Below are 19669 nucleotides of genomic sequence, written 5' to 3'. Positions count from 1 at the left end.
GGCTATACGAGGATGGTTTTATATCAGGATTTTCACATCTGTTCTAGTGGTCAATATTCCTATTTTTGTGCCAATACCATACTGATTTAATTACTACAGCTTTGTAGTATAGTTTGATATCTGGCATATTAATGCCTCCCATTTTGTTTTTGTTGCCTAGAATTGCTCTTGATATTCGGGGTCTTCTTTGGTTCCATACGAAGCGTAAAATTATTTTTTCTATATCTGTGACATTATACATATTAAACTTATTTTTAACTTATTATATTTTCAGCTCATGATGGGTTTATCAGGAGGTAACCCCATCATAAGTTGAGGAGTATTTTATTACAAGAATTTAAAGAAAAATTTAAAAATAAAGACAAAATAGATATTGTAAAAATAAACCATAAAACATGGTAGCTCTGAAAATTATGAAATAAAAATCCCATTGAATGAGCTAAAAACCAACAAATTAAAATTTCACAGGATGGACATAATGACATACTAGATACTTCAGAAGAAAAGAACGTGAACTTGAAAACACAGCAATAGAAACTATCAAAAACAAATTATGTAGATTTAAGGCTGAGAAAAACACTGAAAAAATGCCCTTAGTGATTTGTCAGTATATATCAGGGTAACCCAAATGTAATTAGAATTACACAAGGATAGTAAAAAGAAAGGAATATAAAAAATATTTTTAAAATAATAAATTTCATATTATAAATTTGCAGGCCTAAATTTTACAAAAACTATAAATTCACAGATCTAAAAAGCTCAAGGAAAGCTTAATGAATAAATTAAGATCAACAAAAGATAATCAAAAATAAAAAGGATAATCAGGAGAACCAACTTAAATAAAAATAAAAGCAAGTTACATCATAAGCCAAACACTGAAAACCAGTGAAAAAGAGAAAATGCTTTTTAAGTAGCCAGAGGTAAAATGAAAATAACATATCAAAGGGAAGAGATATCAATTTTTGGATGACAGCATGAGGAGCTCAGCTGACCAGCTCCCAAATGACAATTATTTAAGAAACGATCACTTGAAGTTTCTAGAAATGGTCCTAAGGGCAAACAACAAATGGAGAAACATTTGTTTATGAAATTTCACAAAAATGTGATCAAGAAAGTGAGAGACTGTGGTATCAGAACAAGATTACTTCCTTCCTCCCTCTTCCCAGTGAGCAAGACTGCTCCAGAATTTGATAGCAAAGAACTCAGGGTTTCTTCTTCCTCCAGCATCCAGCTGAAAGGCTTTCTTCTTAAGAGGAGCAGGGCTTCAATTTATCATCCTGCTTGCAACTGCCTGTTTTGCTGGTACTTAGTCAGTCCTGAGTGAGTGCCTTAGAGAGGCAGGAGCTTCTCCTCAACCCTCACTTCATGGAATGACAGCTCTATCTTGGGTGTGACACATGAGAATCTTGGGGCACCATATCCCTTTGCCTGACTTGTGAGGCATACCAGGAGAGGAAACACAAAAGGACATCAGACTACCTCCTCCCACTCCCTAGAGTGGGGATATCACTCAGAAGCTTGCCATTATTACCCTTCCAGCTTCAGAGATCCAGATCAGAGATTTTACTTGTGTGAAGAAGTAGGCTGTATAACATATAGCTCCTAATTTCTGTCTAAGGGAACTGAGTTCATTTTCAATATATCATGGAGAAGTTTAGATATGAAGGTGCTCTTAAGGACAGTGAAGACTGTGGTGAAAAAGAATTAACAGGAATTTATGGATCTAATAATGATACAGCTTAGACCATAGGCTGGCTGGTTTTTAGGAGAGAACTGGGAAGTAAGTCACCTAGAAGGAACTCTCATAGTAACAAAAAAATATCAAACATTGGCCTCAGAAACTATTTGAAGGAGACGCCATTATATTAGTTTGTTTATAAAGGAAAGTATGCCTCAGGGAATTTGTGAAAGCAATGAAGCAGTCAGTTGGCAAATAGTGGAATTTAACAGGTAGGTATGGTCAAAGAAAAAGTGAAAGACAGCCTACCAATACATCTGTCATCTCAGGGTGACTGTGAGGATACCCAAAGCTGTGCAACATCAGAGGTTTAACATTTTGAGGGCTGGGATCTGGCAAATCACTAAAATTATTTAGCCAGTCACTAAACAATAAAAAGTAATAAGTGTTGGGAAAAGGGAGAGGAAGCCAATACCCATAATTGCTACAACATATATTCTAAAATGTACAGTTTTCCCCCCAAATTATAAACTATACAAATAAACAGAAAAGTACAACCTATAATATGGAAAAAAGCAAACACAATAGGCTGCCTGTAACAATGACCAGATGTTGGATTTAACAAAAAAGAATTCAAAGTAGCCATTATAAATAGGTACATAGAACTAGAAAGTATGATTAACGTAGTAAAGTACAATAACAATGTTATGACAAATAGAGAATATCAGAAAAGAGACAAAAATTATTATATAAAACTAATAAAGTATTAATTATTCTAAAGAATCAAAAGAAAATTCTAGAATACAAAGTATAATGCCTAAAATAAAATATTTATTAGAGAGGAAAAACAGATATGAACTGGCAGAACAAAGAATTAACAAATTTAAGGATTGACCAATAGAGATTATATAAGCCAAAGAGTAAACACGAAAAAAAATAAGAAATATAAACAGAGCCTCACAGAAGTGTGGGGCAGTATTAAGCTGACCAACATACACATAATGGGAGCATAAAAAAGTGAGGAGAGATAGAAAGGAGAAGAAAAATTGTCCAAAGAATTAATAACTGAAAACTTCTCAAATTTATTGATAAAAATAACCTACACAACTAGGAAGCTCAACAAATTCTAAGTAGGATAAATACAAAGAAACCCACAGACACATAATGGTTAAAATGCTGAAAGTCATAGACAGAAAATCTTGTAAGCAGCAAAAGAAAAGAGAAGCACCACTCACAAAGAAATTCTACAAAGATTGTCATCAGAAACAATGGAGGGAAGGCAGTGGAATACAACCTATCAAACCTAATGTAAAAAAAAAAAAAAAAGACTTAATAAACTTGTAACATGTTAAGAGATTGAATCACTAAATATCCACAAAGAAAACTCTAGGTCGAGATGGCTTCACTGTTGAATTCTACAAAATTTTAAAAGAATTAATACCAATCCTGCACAAACTCATATAGAAAAATAGAAGAGGAAGGACAATTTCCCAAGTCATTTTATGATGTTAGTATTACCTTGATACTGAAACCACACAAAGACAACATAAGAAAATAAAATTATAGCTCAATATATCTTATAAAGCCAACTTATCAAACAGGGTGAAATATTTACAGACCATATATATGATAAGGGATTAGTTTCCAAAATATAAAAATAACTCATAAAACTCAGTAGAAATAAAACCAAAAAAGACTTGGTTAAAAATGGGGAAAAGACTGAATAAACATTTTTTCTGAAGAAAACATACAACAGGTATATGAAAAATTTTCTACATCCCTAATCCCCAGTGAAATGAAAAACAAAAACCACAATAAGATGTTTCCTCACATCTGTTAGAATGACTAACATCATTGAAAAGACAAAATAATATAAACAAATGTTGGTGACAATATGGAGAAAGGGAGTCCTTTTTCACTGTTGGTGGGAATGTAAATTGACATAGCTACTATGAAAACAGTATGGTGCTTCCTCAAAAATTAAAAAAGAACTAACTTATGACTCAGCAATCCCATTACTGGGGATATATGCACAGGAAATCAGCATCTCAAACAGATATGTACAGCATCATGTTTATGGCTCTATTATTCACAATAGCCAAGATTTGGAAACAATGTAAATGTCCTTCAACAGATAATAGATTTAAAAAGTGATACACACATACATAGACAGACTAAATGCAATATTATTCAGCCTGTGTAAAGAAGTAAATTGTGCCCTTTGCAATAAAATGGATGAACCTGGAGGACATAATGCTATGTGACATAAGCCAGAAATAGAGAGATAAATACCACATAATCTCACTTACATGTAGAATCTAAGATTGTCAAACTCAAAGAAGAATGGAGTAGAATAATGGCTGCCAGAGGTTAGGGGACAGAAAAAAATAGAAAGATGCTGCTTAAGGGGTAGAAAGCTTTAGCTATGCAAAATAAAAAAAAAATTAAGAGATCAAAGATATTAATACAACAATATGACTATAGTAAACAATACTGTTTTGTAAACTTGAACTTTGCTAAGACAATAGACTTGAATAAATTTTAAAAGGGAAAATAAGAAAATGGTAATTATGTGAGGTGAGGGATATGCTAATTAGCTTGATTGTGGCAAATATTTCACAATGTACAGATATATCAAACACAAAGTCACATATATTAAAACATACAATTTTTGGATCTAGAGACAAATGGCAGACTAGAAGTAATCTGCACAAACCACTCTCAATGAGAGGACTGAGAGTTGCAAGCACATGTTCACTCATGGATGAATCACCTTAGAGAGAGCATTGTGAATCATCAGAGACATGACTAGAGACCCCAAAGTGAAGGAGAGGGAGGCAGGGGGATCCACGTGGCAAATCAGAAGGTATCTGGGGAAAGCACTCACACATGGGCAAGGGGTTAGAGGAGAAAACCCTGGGGCTCCACAATATCCCCATGGACACTGCATCACAAGCTGTGAGAGGCCCCCAACCCATGGTATGCCTATGAACTGATCAGGGGGCTGCTTAGAGACTGCAGCAGCATTATACTGGAGAGCCAAAACAGTGGGGACCCAATGGCTTCCAATCATGGGTCACTGCAACTTACACAATTGTGAGCTCTTACTCCCACAGTGGCCAGTCTACACAGGGGTTGACTCCACTGCAGCCACTTTCCATTGTCCCTACTGGGCTGGGAGCGAGTGGGGAAGGTAGAAGCTCTCATGTGTACCATTACCAGGTACCATGGGGCCTTTCAGCCACTGTTGTCTTGTGAGCCATCCAGTTACTGCAGTCTCATGACTCATCTAGCCACCACTGCTACTGCTGTTGAAGACATAGGCAGAACAAATACCCACTCCACAAGCCTGCATGGAGAGAGACTTGCCCAGGCCCCTGTCCATGCTTCTGACAGCAGCCTGGGGACCATACCACTATTCCACACAAATATCCCCCAGCAACTGCTTGGACTGTGATGACCACAGGGGTATAGGATGATGCAGGAGAACAGCTGCATGACAGGCTGTCAGTGTATCTGCCTCTCTCCTGATGGGATAATCCTCCAGTGTGCAGGACACAAGTGACCCATCCAGGGACTACTCTTTCTTTTCACTAAGTAAGAGAATTCTCAGCAGAGGAGAACAGGGGCGCTGCAAACTTATCTGTCTTAAGCTGAGAGAACAGGTTTCAGATGAGAAGGGACCAGCATAAAAACTCTGGAATACTTTTTTAAAAGCTGGTATGACCCCCACAAAGGATAACAATAGGTCTCCAGTAATGGATCCCAACCTAAAATAAATTGTCAAAATGTCAGATTTGAATTCAGAATATGGATGGCAAATGAAGTAAATAGGACATATGAGAAAGTTGAAAACCAAAACAAAAGAAACAAAAAATAATAATTTGGAATATGAATGAAAAATTCTCTAAAGAGTTAGATAACAAGATCAAACAGAATGTAAAGAAATGAAAAAGTCATTTAGGGAATTTAAAAATACAGCAGAAAGCCTTAAAAACAGACTAGAACAAGGAGAATAAAGAATTTTAGAGCTTGACAACATGGGTTTTGAATTAACCCAGTCAGTAAAAAATGTAGGAAAAACAGGAATAAAGAATGAATAATCACTCAGAGAAATAGGGGACTATGTAAAATGAACTAATTTAAGAATCACAGTTATCACCGAGGAAGAAGAAAAGGCAAAAAGCATGGAAAACCAATTCAAGGGAATAATCTAGAATAACTTCCCTGTTATCAACAGAAATTTAGATATCCAACTACAACATGGTCATAGAATACCTGGCAGAATCATAGCAAATAGGACATCACCAAGATACACAGTCATCACATGGCCAATGTCAAAATAAAGGAGAAAATTCTATAAGCTATAAGATGAAAGTAACAACTAAATAACAAAGGAAAGTCCATCAGACTAACAGCAGAATTCTCAGTACAGACCTTACAAACAAGAAGGGATTAGGGTCCTACTTTTAGTATTCTTAAACAGAATAAATGCCAGCTAAGAATTTTGTATTCTACAAAACCAAATTTCATAAGTGAAGGAGAAATAAAGTATTTCCCATAAAAGCAAACACTAAGGGAATTTGTCACCATTAGACCTACACTACAGGAAATGCTCCAAACAGCTCTGTGTATGGAACAGAACAATCAATAACTACCAATGTAAAAACACTTGAAAATTAAAGCTCATAGCTCTTAAATAAAACAGTAGCACAAGAGGGAAAGCAAAACAACAAAGTATCATTCAACATGATGAACACAACAGTATATAACATATGAATACTGAAACTGAACATAAACAGTCTTCATACTCCACTTTTATTAACTGGCTGAATGGATGAAAACACACAACTCAAATATATGCTTTCTCCAAGAAATGCTTCTAACTTGCAGGAACTTTCATAGACTAAAGGGATGGGAAAAAATATCCCACTGAAATGGGAATCAAAAGTGAGCAGGAGTAGCTATTATCATATCAGATAAAATGACTTTAAATCAACAATGGTTAAAATAGGCAAATATGGTTGTAATATAATGATAAAAGAGCAACTGCACAGGAAGATATAACAATCCTAAATATATACACTCCTAACATAGGACCCCCGAGATTTTAAAACTAATTCTACTAGATATAAGCAAAGAAATCAACAGTAGCATCATAATAGCCATGAACTTCAACACTCCACTGACAGAACTAGATAGAATTATCGAAGGATAAAATACACAAAGAAACACTAGACTTAAATTGGACTCAAGAACAGATGGACCTAACAGTTACAGAACATTCTAACACAAAACTACAGAATACATATTCTTAACAGTATATGGAACAATTTCCAAGACAGATCATGTGTTAGTATAAAACAAGTCTCAGTGAATTCAGAAAAAATTGAAATCATATGTATAAATTCTCAGTCTACAGTGAAATAACACTAGAAATCAATTCCAAGAAGAACTCTCAAATCTACACAAAGTCATGTAACTTAAACAAACTACTGCTGAATGAACCTTGAGTCAATGACAATTTTTTTTTAATTTCAGCATATTATGAGGGTACAAATGTTAAGGTTACATATATTGCCCTTGCCTCCCCTCCCCCCAAGTCAGAGCTTCATGCATGTCCATCCCCCAGATGGTGTGCATCACACTCATTATGTATGTATATACCCATCTCGTCTTCCCCCTCCCACCTGCCCGAAACCCAACAATTTTCTTTAACCTTTTGGTTATATATTATATCTTTGCCTCTCCCTAGCAAGGGTTAGAGGTATGCCCTTATTAAGATGAAAATCAAAAGATTTTTTGAACTAAATGACAAAACAGGATACAAGCTTCCAAAATTTATGAAATATAGTAAAGCACTGCCAAGGGGGAAGTTCAGAATTAAAAGCCTTAAATGCTTATATAAAAAAAAGACAGAAAAATCTCAAATTAACCTCATGTCCCACCTCAAGGAACTATAAAAAGAATGACAAACCAAACCCAAAGCTAGCAGAATAAAATAAATAACAAAGCACAGAGCAGAATTAAAAGAAAAGAAAATAAAAATAATACAAAAGATCAACAAAATAAAAAGTTTGTTTTTTGAAAAGATACACAAAATCAATAGACCACTAGTTATATTAACCAGAAATAGAAGAGAAAGGACTCAAATATGTTTAATCAGATATGAAAAAGGAGACATTATAATTGATACCAAAGAAATACAAAGTATTAATATTATCTGTGACTACTATGAAAACCTCTACACACACAAACTAAAAACCTTGTAAGAAAGGGGTAAACTTTTAGAGACACACAACCTCTCAAGCATGATTCAGGAAGAAATAGGAATTCTGAACAGATCAATAAAGAGTAGTGAGATTGAAATAGTAATTAAAAAATCTCCCAACAACAAAAATGCCCCAGCCGGACAGATTCACAGCCAGATTATACCAGACCTACAGAGAAGAACTGGCACTACTTTTACTGAAACTGTTCCATAACATTTAGCAGAAGGGAATCCTCCCTAAACCATTTTGTGAAGTCAGTATCACCTCCATACCAAAGTGAGGAAATAACACAACAAAAAAAGAAAACTACAGATCAATAATCCATATGAACATATTGGCAAAAATCCTCAACAAAATACTAGCAAACCGAATTAACAGCCCATCAAAAAGACAATTCACCATGATCAAGTGAGTTTCATCACAGGCATGCAAAGATGGTTTTATACACACACACACACACACACACACACACACACACACACACACACATAAATAAATGTGATTCACCACATAAACAGAAGTAAAAACAAAAGGTATATGATCATCTCAGTAGATGCAGAAAAAGCATTCAATAAAATATGACACCTATTCATATAAAAACCCTCAAGAAATGAGGCATAGAGAGAACATACCTCAAAATAATGAAACTATATATGACAAACCTACAGCCAACATCATACTGAATTGGGAAAAGTTGAACACATTCACCCTAAGAACTGGAACAAAACAAGGGTGCCCACTGTCACCACTTGTATTCAACATAATAGTGAGAGTCTTAAACAGAGCAATCAGGCAAAAGAAAGAAATAAAGATGACACAAATCAGGAAAGAGGAAGTCAAACTCTCCTTGTTTTCTGATGATAAGATCCTGTATCTAGAAAACCATAAAGGCTTCATGAAAAACTCCTAGAATTGATAAATAAATTCAGCAAAGTCTTAGGTTACAAAATCAATGCACACATATCAGTAGCATTTTATATTTTAATAAAAGTTAAGCTGAGATTGAAATCAACAACTCAATACCATTTATAATAGCTTCAAAAAAAATTAAATACTTAGGAACAAATATAACCAAGGAGGTAAAAGACCCCTACAAGGCAAACTACTAAACACTGATGAAAGATATTACAGATGAAAAAAAAAAACAAATGAAAAAACATTCCATGGTCATTGATTGAAACAACCAACATTGTTAAAATGTCTATACTGCCTAAAGTGATTTACAGATTCAATTCATATGGAACCAAAAAAGAGCCTGAATAGCCAAAGAAATCTTAAGCAAAAACAACAAACTTAGAGGCATCACATTACCTAACTTCAAACTATATTACAAGGCTATTGTAATGAATAAAGTATGGTACTGTTATAAATGTAGACACACAGATGAATGGAATGGAATAAAGAACCCAGATAAAATCATTTAGCTATGACCAACTCATTTTCAACAAAGTGGACAAATATGTACACCTGAGAATGGATGCCATATTCGATAGATACTGCTGAGAAAATTGGAGAATCACATGCAGAAGAATGAAACAGGAACCTTATATCTTGTCATATACCAAAATTAACTCAAGATGGATTAAAGACTTAACTATAAGACCTGAAACCATAAATATTCTAGAAGAAAACAAGGCACACAAATAAGAGGCATTTATATACATCAATAACAGTCAAGCCAAAAATCAAATAAAAAACGCAGCACCTTTTACATTAGCTTCAAAGAAAATTAGATATCTAGGAATATATTTAACGAAAGAGGTGAGAGACATATACAGGGAGAACTACAAAACACTAAGAAAAGAAACTGTAGAAGATGTAAACAGATGGACAAATCTACCTTGCTCATGGATTGGCAGAATCAACATTGTTAAAATGTCCATACTACCCAAAGTGATCTATAGAATGAATGCAATCCCTATCAAAGTACCATCATCATTCTTTAAAGATGTAGAAATAATAATTCTACACTTTGTATGGAATCTGAGAAGACCTCGTATAGACATAGCAATCTTAAGCAAAAACAACAAACTGGGAGGTATCAGTCTACCAGACTTCAAACTATACTACAAGGTTATAGTAACCAAAATAGCATGATACTGGCACAAGAACCGAAATTTAGACCTTTGGAATAGGACTAAGAACTCAGAAATGGAACCATCTGCACATTGTCATCTAATGTTTGACAAAGCAGACAAAAATATACATTGGGGAAAAGAATCCTTATTCAATAAATGGTGCTGGGAAAACTGGATAACTACATGCAGAAGATTGAAACTGGCACCCATCTCTCACCTCTCACAAAAATCAATTCACGATGGATAAGAGACTTAATCCTAAGGTATGAAACCATAAGAATCCTAGAAGAAAATGTACGGAAGACACTTTAAGACATCAGCATAGGCAAAGAATTTATGACAAAGACCCCCAAAGCAATCACAGCAAGAACAACAAAAAAATTAAATGAGGCATGATCAAATTAAAAAGCTTCTTCACAGCCAAGGAAACTATCATTAGAGCGAATAGACAGCCTTCATAATGGGAGAAAATATTTTCTGTGTACACATCTGATAAAGGGCTGATAACAAGAATCTATGCAGAACTCAAAAAAATCAACAAGAAAAAATCAAATAACCCCATTAATAAATGGGCAAAGGACATGAACAAAAAATTTTCAAAAGAAGACAGAATGTTGGCTAGCAAACATAAAAAATGCTCAACATCTCTAATCATTAGGGAAATGCAAATCAAAACAACAATGAGGTATCACCTAACTCTAGTGAGAATGGTCTTTATCAAAAAGTCCTAAAATAACAAATGCTGGCAAGGATATGGACAGATAGGAACATTGTTACACTGCTGGTGGGACTGCAAATTATTACAACCTCTGTGGAAAAGAATTTGGACATACCTCAAAGAGCTGAAAATAGAAATACCATTTGATCCAGCAACAGCACTACTAGGCATCTACCAAAAGGAATAAAAGTGGCCGGGCGCTATGGCTCACGCCTGTAATCCTAGCTCTTGGGAGGCCGAGGCGGGTGGATTGCTCAAGGTCAGGAGTTCAAAACCAGCCTGAGCAAGAGCGAGACCCTGTCTCTACTATAAATAGAAAGAAATTAATTGGCCAACTGATATATATATAAAAAATTAGCCGGGCATAGTGGCGCATGCCTGTAGTCCCAGCTACTCGGGAGGCTGAGGCAGAAGGATCACTGCAGCCCAGGAGTTTGAGGTTGCTGTGAGCTAGGCTGACGCCACGGCACTCACTCTAGCCTAGATAACAAAGTGAGACTCTGTCTCAAAAAAAAAAAAAAAAAAAAAAAAAAAGGAATAAAAGTCATTCTATCATAAAGACATCTGCACTCGAATGTTTATGGCAGCATAGTTCACCATTGCAAGGATGTGGAAACAACCCAAGTGCCCTTCAATCCAAGATTGGATTAATAAAATATGACCCACATCTTAAGGATGTAATGAGCATTGTAGAGGGGAAAGGATTACCTCTATCCCTTTTTAGGGAGAGGCAAAGAAACACACTGTAACAAAAATGTAAAAAAAAAAAATTTTGTTAATGGGAGGTGAACAGGTGGAAGGGGGCAGAAGGGGAAGGGTACACACTCACTTTCATGGTGGGTGAAGGGCGCACCACTTGAAGACTGGACACGCTTGAAGCTCTGGCAGAGCTGGGTGGGGAGGGGGAAGGGGCAAGATATGTAACCCTTTAACAATATTTGTACCCACAGAATTTGGGGAAATAAAAAAATAAATATAAAAAATAAATAAATAAAAAATATGGTATACAATGGAATACCACTCAATTACAAAATACAGCGGTGATCTATAACTTCTTATATTATCCTAGATAGAGCTTGAGTCCGTCCTCCAAAGTGAGGTATCAGAAGAATGGAAGAATAAGCACCATATGTACTCACCAGAAAATTGGGACTAATTGATCAGCACTAAGTTGTTCACATGGTAGTAATATTCACTGGGGGTGGGTAAACTCACAAATAATGATGCAGTAAGCATTGTATGGGGAAAAAGCAGGCCTCTAATCCTGGCTTGGGCGAGGCAAAGTTATAACATGTAACCAAAATGTTTGTACCCTCATAATATCCTGAAATAAAAAAAGAATTTATGACAAAGGCCCCAAAGGCAAATACAGCAACAACACAAATAAATATATCAGATAATTAAATTAACACGTTTCTGCATAATAAGGGAAGTGATCAGCAGAGTAAATAAGCAATCTATAGAATAGAAAATATTAACAAACCATACATCTGAGAAATTACAAATATTCAGAATCTACAAATAATTCAAGGAAATCAGCAATAAAAATACAAATAACCCCATTAAAATGTGGACAAAAGACATGAACAGAGGTTTTTCAAAAGAAGATAGACAATTGGTGAACAACTATATGAAAAACTGCTCAATATCTCTAATAATCAAGGCAATGACAATTAAAACCACAAGAAGATACCACCTTATCACTGTCAGAATGGCCTTTATTATAAAATCAAAAAACAACAGATGTTGGCATTGATGCAGAGAGAAAGGAACACTTATAAACTATTGGTGGGACTCCAAATTATTACAACCCCTATGGAAAACAGTATGGAGATCCCTCAAAGAACCAAAAGTAGACCTAGATTTGATCCAGCAATCCCACTATTAGATATCCACCAAAAAGAAAAGAAACTATCATATCAAAAACTTAACTGCACAAATATGTTTATTTCAGCACAATTCACAATTGAAAATATATGGAATCAACCTAAGTGCCCATAAATTGATGAGTGGATAAAGGAATTATGGCCTATATATGCCATGGAGTACTACTCAGCCATAAAAATGAATGAAAGAATATCTTTTGCAGCAACTTGGATGGAATTAAAATTACCCTAAGTGAAGTATCTCAGGAACAGAAAAAAAAAAACAAAACAAAACAACATGTTTTCACTATTAAGGGAGGTAAATTATAGGTACATATAGTCATATAGTGTTGTAAAAGATGCTGGAAAATAAGAAGTGCAGAGGATGAGAGGGAGTTGCAGGATAAAAACTTACCTAGTGGGTACAACATACACTATTCTGTTGACAGGCACACTAAAAGCCTTGACTTCAGCTTTATATAATTCATCCTTGTAACAAAAGCACTTGAACCCCCTTAATATTTTGTAATAAAAATAAAATAAAATAAAAACAATTTTTGTCAATTCTTCAATAAATATGAGAAAAATTTAATATATATTAAAGAGAAAAATAATATATATGAATGTATTATATATACAAATATTTTCCATTGTCCTGATAATTAAAATATTGAGGGTAAATTATTTACATGTAACAAAAAGATATTACCTGTTCCAAATACAGACTCACAACGTTGATTAGCATCAGGGCAGTCTCCATTATAACAAATTAATGTATTATTACTGCATTTATTTCCATTTTGTATAGTTATGTCAGGACCACATTCTGGTGAGGATCCATCACAAAACTCACTGATGTCACATTCAACATGCGCTGGGGGCCTACATACAACACCTGCACTTACAATCTAACAAAAATTAGAACATGAAAAAAAAATTATTACATTGTTTTGTAAGATTGTTGTGTTCATCAATATTTATTTGAAAATTGTGTCAAGCATTTGTACTTTTGATCTATTTATTAATTAATGTCAATTCCTTTTTGTATTAAAACAGGAGATATGTATGAGAAAACGTATATCAAAACTTGAATATGATAGAAGCCAAAGATTTATTTGTGTTTTAAATATAAGGAGGAAAGGTCACGTTAGCTTAGAAAAATTATGTCTTTTGAGCAAAAATATTGTAATTTATTCAATTGCCAAAAAAATATACTTATTCAAGCCATAGTTTGTAAGTGTGGAATACTTTTAAATTCTGTGACAAATGTCAAACATAAATAACTGCAGAGGACCCAGGAGGGTGATTAAAGATGCAGTTCAACTATAAGCATCTTTGGAGAGAAAGGAGCCCAACTCTACTCTTTCTCCTCAATTATTTTATAGTTAATTAACTCATTGTAGAACAAAATGTATATAAAGAATCTTAAATTAGCATCTATGTCCTAATTCTTAACTGATGACTTCCAGTCGACACTAAAAATATTACAGAGGTAAAAATGTAACTACATGATAAGATTCTAGAAAATAAAAACATAAAACTGTGTGAGTCGAGGACAGTTAAGAAGATAGAATGCATGATAGATAGTTCAACAGAGGTATTCTCATATAAGAAACTTCTTACAAATGTATTGGAAGACCTGAAAAGGAAAACAGGGAAGAGAAGTCAACATCTTTACCACATTAATTAAAATGTAATCTTTCAGTCAAACAATTTTTTCTTTTTTTTTTCTTAATTTGACACAGGGTCTTATTCCGTTGCCTGAGCAAGAGTGCAGTGGCATCATCATACCTCACTCTAACCTCAAACTCCTGGGCTCAACAGATCCACCTGCCTCAGCCTCCTGATTAGCTGGTCACAGGTATATACCTCCACACACAGCTAGTTTTTCCATTTTTTGTAGAGATGAATTCTTGCTATGTTGCTCAGGCTGGTCTCAAACTCCTAACCTTAAGCAATCCTCCCATTCCTATCTCCCAAAGTGCTAGGATAACAGGTGTGAGCCACTACACCTGGTCTTTTTTTTTTTTTGTAACCATCTTTGAATAATAAGTTCAGAGTTTAAATTTTGTGCTACATGCACCATTTGGAAAATGTTACTTCTACTGAGTTTCATTCATTATATAATTATGAAAAACTGCTATGTCTTTCAACTACATACATAGAAATACTTAACATAACCAGTAATAACATTTTTATTTATAATAATATAAATATTGGATATGGTAAATGGATAGTAATCCCTTTCAATGGAGATCTTCTCTTCTGTAGCTAAGAATTCTATAATAGCTCAAAGGCTTAAAATTCAAGGCTTAAAAAATAACAAAATTAAGTTAGTGAGAATGTTGTCATAGAAGGTGCCCCCAAAACTCAGGAAAAGTTGACAAAATCAGAAATCTGATTCCAAATTTATTACCTTTTTGTTTATCTGCAAAATCATTATATTTTGACTTACAGCTGTAGGTCTAAGTGTTCTAAAGTACCCTGCATATGACTTGTTATATACTTAGAAGATGTTAATAAACTTAAATCTTACTTGACAGTTTTTGCAACATGATCCTTTATGACACTGTGCTCCTTGTTTCAGCACACAATTTTGAGGATCGCAACAGCTATCAGGTCCACATTGCTATAAGTAAATAAAATGTACAAGTAAAAATTCATCCTGACAATGACAAAAACTTTACTAGAAGCTATATTTTTGATGAGCTTAATTTTTGAGATTTAGAAAAGGACACGAATGCTCCTGACACTTAATAGGTTTTAGCATCTCTAAATATTTAAAATACTAATTAATGTAAGACTTTTATATCAGGTCACAACAGAGTCAACAGTAGCCCACTTATCTTCCTATCCAATTAGAAAACATGGAAAACATGATTTACTTCTTCCAGAAACTGAATGACAGACAAAGCAGAAGTATGATCCCTTGGAGAAGAGAAACAATGAGATAAGTTCTGAGTTACCAGCTCTCTGCCTCGAGGTGTTTGCCCAAGTAGAGCATAATCTCATTGACTTGAAAAGTCAAAGATGGTAGTTTGAAGTTGCTGAATTAGTGGGGCTGTTGAACAGTATGACAGCAAAAGAAAGACTTATAGAGTTCTGAATAGCAGTCATCTTGAGCCTTTGGTGGAGCTATATATACATAAAACAAGAAAAACTACCAAGAAAAAAAGACTGCCAGGACACTGAAAGCCAAAAACCACAGGTATTTGGGACAGGATATATTGGGGTTCCAACTAGCCATAAGAGAAAATCTTCATTGAACAGCCAGGATATTCAGTAGATATTCAGAACTAGGTATTACATGAATATAGGGTAAGACAAACTCTAGAGAGAAAGCCATTTTAAACTACTCTTGAAAATATGTGTTTCAAAACTACCAAACTGATTGACAATCAACTTAAATGTAGCAAGAACAGAGTCTAATATGCTTTAAAGGATGATGAAAAAATCCAAACGCTCCATAAAATAATAGGCAAAATATCTAGCATTCAATAAAGAGAGAGAGAGAGAGAGAGAGAGAGAGAGAGAGAGAGAGAGAGAAATCAGGCCATAGAAAAAGACTCAGAAATAATAACGATGATAGAATTAACAGGCAACTTAACATAGCATGTATGTATGTGTGTGTGTGTGTGTGTATATATATATATATTTTTTCCTTTTTAGAATTTTTTTCCTTTTTAGAATTCCCTTAAAATAAAATTAACAATTCAAAGAAAAAATAATATTAATATATTGTTGGGTTAATAACACATATAGAAATAAAAAGTATTCCAACTGGGGGATGGACACGCTTGAAGCTTTGACTCGAAGGGGGAGGGGGCAAGGGAAATATACATAACCTCAACATTTGTACCCCCATATATGCTTGAAAAAAAAAAGTATTATCGCAATATCACAATAAATGGGGAGGGATGGAACAATACTGTTTTATGGTTCATTCATTATATGTGAAGTTGTGTAATAGTGTGATGGCAGATTAAGATAAATTAAAGATGCATATTATAAACCCTAGAGAAACAACTATAAAACATATAAGTACAGCTAATAAGCTAAATAAAGAGATGAAACAATACCAAAATATGGCCAATCAAAAGAAAGCAGAAAGTAAGAGGAAAAGAACTGGTGGACAAACAGAAAAAAAATGAATTAAATAAATATATATCCAAAACCACAATGAGATATCACCTAATCCCAGTGAGACTGGCCTGTATTAAGAAATCCCAAAACTACAAATGCTGGTGAAGATATGGAGAGACAGGAACACTCTTACACTGCTGGTGGGACTGCAAATTAGGGCAACCTTTGTGGAAAAGAATTTGGAGATACCTCAAACAGCTAAAAATAGAAATACCATTTGACCCAGCAATAGCATTATTAGGCATCTACCCAAAAGAGCATAAGACATTCTATTATAAAGACATCTGCACCTGGATGTTTATGGCAGCACAATTCACTATTGCAAGGACATGGAAACAACCCAAGTGCCCGTCAATTCATGAGTGGATTATTAAAATTTGGTATATGTTCACAATGGAATACTACTCAATTCTAAGAAATGACAGTGAGCTAGCACTGCTTATATTATCCTGGATTAAGCTTAAGCCCATTATCCAAAGTTAGGTGACACATGATCAGAAAAATGGGCTTCACATCTACTCGCCATCAAATTGATACTGACTGATTAACACTATGGTGCTTAAATGATGGTGGTATTCACTAGGGATTAGGGGGTTGGGGAGTAGACTCACATCTGAGGGATGTGGTAAGGATCATGGAGGGGAAGAGCATACCTCTAACCCTTGCTAGGGAGAGGCAAAGATATAAAATGTAACCAAAATGTTCCTACTTTCATATTTTCTTGAAATAAAATAAATAAATAATATATATGAAACCAATCATAGTAATTACTATATTAATGAAAATGGATTAAGCACATATATTAAAGGCAGCAGTTATCAGTATAACAGTAAAAAAGCAAGACCCAACTATATGCTATCTACAAGAAATCCATATTAACAATAAAGACACATGGCTAAAAGTAAAAAGGATGAAAAAGACACAGAATGCAAACATGAATCATAGAAGGAAGCAGAAGCCACCACATCAATGTCAGGCAGGGTAGAATTTGGGTAAAGAATATTAAGTAAAACTAATCGGACATTTCATGATAAGAATCAAGTCATCATGAGGCCGGGCGCTGTGGCTCACGCCTGTAATCCTAGCTCTTGGGAGGCCGAGGCGGGCGGATTGTTCAAGGTCAGGAGTTCAAAACCAGCCTGAGCAAGAGCGAGACCCTGTCTCTACTATAAATAGAAAGAAATTAATTGGCCAACTGATATATATATATAAAAATTAGCCGGGCATGGTGGCGCATGCCTGTAGTCCCAGCTACTCGGGAGGCTGAGGCAGAAGGATCACTCGAGCCCAGGAGTTTGAGGTTGCTGTGAGCTAGGCTGACGCCACGGCACTCACTCTAGCCTGGACAACAAAGCGAGACTCTGTCTCAAAAAAAAAAAAAAAAAAAAAAAAAAAAAAAAAGAATCAAGTCATCAAGGAGACAAAAATTTTAAAGGTATATGAACCAAGTAATAGTGTTTCAAAAAACTGATGCAAAAACTGTCAGGTTGAAAAGAGAAATAGAAAATCTATAATTATAATTAAAAATTTCAAATATACTCTCTTAGTAAGTGATAAATGAAAAGAATATCAGAAAGGGTATAGAATATTTGAATAAGACTAACACCAACTTGCCCAAATTGACACTTAGAAAACATTATACACCAAAGTGTAACAATTGACGTTACTTTCAAGCTTGTGAGGGACAGTCACCAAAATATTAATAAATAATATCCTAGGCACAAAACAACTCTCAATATATTTAAAAGAACCAAGTCATATAGCATATGTTTTCTGAGTACAGTGTAATAAAATTAAAAACCTGAAAAGCTGATAAATTCTTAAATAACTGGTAATCAAGTCATATGTATAAATATTGCAGGTATCAAAGAAATCACAAAAAAGAGAAAATATTCTAAGTTGAATGATAAACCAAAGGGCAATAAAACATGTTTTGTAGCTAAAGCAATCCTACAAGGAAATCTACTCAGTACAAAACATATATTAGAAAAAGAAGAAAGAAATCAATGATCTAAGCCTACACTTTAAAAAGCTAGAAAATGAAAAAAGAAATAAAACTCAGTATAAGTAGAAAGAAAGAAGCAATAAAGATAAGATCAGAAAACAATGAAGTAGAAAATAAATAACAGAATATCCATAACATTATGTAATGGCTCTTAGAAAAGTTAAAACTAAATTAATTAGGTTCCGGCTAGACTGAATGTGAAATGAACTGGACATTCAAAGTACCAGTATCAGAAATGAAAGAGAAGAATCACTACAGATCCCACAGCAAGTAAATAGAAAATAAGGAAATATTATGAATGATTTTTTTTGCCAAAAAATATGGCAAAAAAATGGACATCTTTCCTTAAAAACACAAAGTAAAAAAAATGACAAGAATATTAGAAAATATGAATGGTCCTATATGTATTACAGAAACTGAATTTGCAAATAAAAATTCTCCCCTTGAAGAAAATTCCAGCTGATAAGGCTTCATTTGTGAATCTTATCAAACATTTAATATAGAAATAATAGCAGGGTAATATTAGTAAGATGGTGAAATAGGATATTCCAGCCCTCATCCCCCCCATAGAAACATCAATTTAACACAGGCATACACATAAAAATACTTGTATGGAAAGTCCAGACTCCATTTAACACCTTTTGGACTGCTCACGAGTGTTTTTGTGTTTCACACACCATCTGTTAAGGACCGCTCAGGAGTTTTCTCGTGTTTCATGCGCCATCCATTATGGACCTTAGATGTCAACACACTGTCTTGTCTATTAGGGAGAGTAGAGGTTTACTGCCAAATTTGCAAATGAAAATGTCAAGAATGAAGAAAGATAACATAATATTTTCCAGAAAAGGCGATATTCTTCTCCTAGCATGGAAAGGCAAGCAGGTTGTCCGAATGATATCAATGATCCATG

General features: G+C 34.4%; 1 protein-coding gene across 6 annotated transcripts in view; it reads right to left on the bottom strand.

Annotated features, from left to right (window-relative positions):
- The window catches only part of LOC105866636 (disintegrin and metalloproteinase domain-containing protein 32-like), a 162704-nt gene that overhangs the window by 48370 nt on the left and 94665 nt on the right, over positions 1-19669 (bottom strand). For all 6 annotated transcript variants that reach the window (XM_075997224.1, XM_075997228.1, XM_075997226.1 and 3 more), the window contains 2 exons: positions 15148-15240; positions 13321-13519 (listed from right to left, as the gene is read on the bottom strand). In XM_075997224.1, the coding sequence (XP_075853339.1) occupies positions 13321-13519; positions 15148-15240 (292 nt within the window). The remainder of the gene's footprint in view (positions 1-13320; positions 13520-15147; positions 15241-19669) is intronic.

The sequence above is a fragment of the Microcebus murinus genome, chromosome 24, assembly GCF_040939455.1.
Source record: "Microcebus murinus isolate Inina chromosome 24, M.murinus_Inina_mat1.0, whole genome shotgun sequence".
Lineage (NCBI taxonomy): Eukaryota > Metazoa > Chordata > Mammalia > Primates > Cheirogaleidae > Microcebus > Microcebus murinus.
This window is presented reverse-complemented; position numbering and strand designations above follow the sequence as displayed.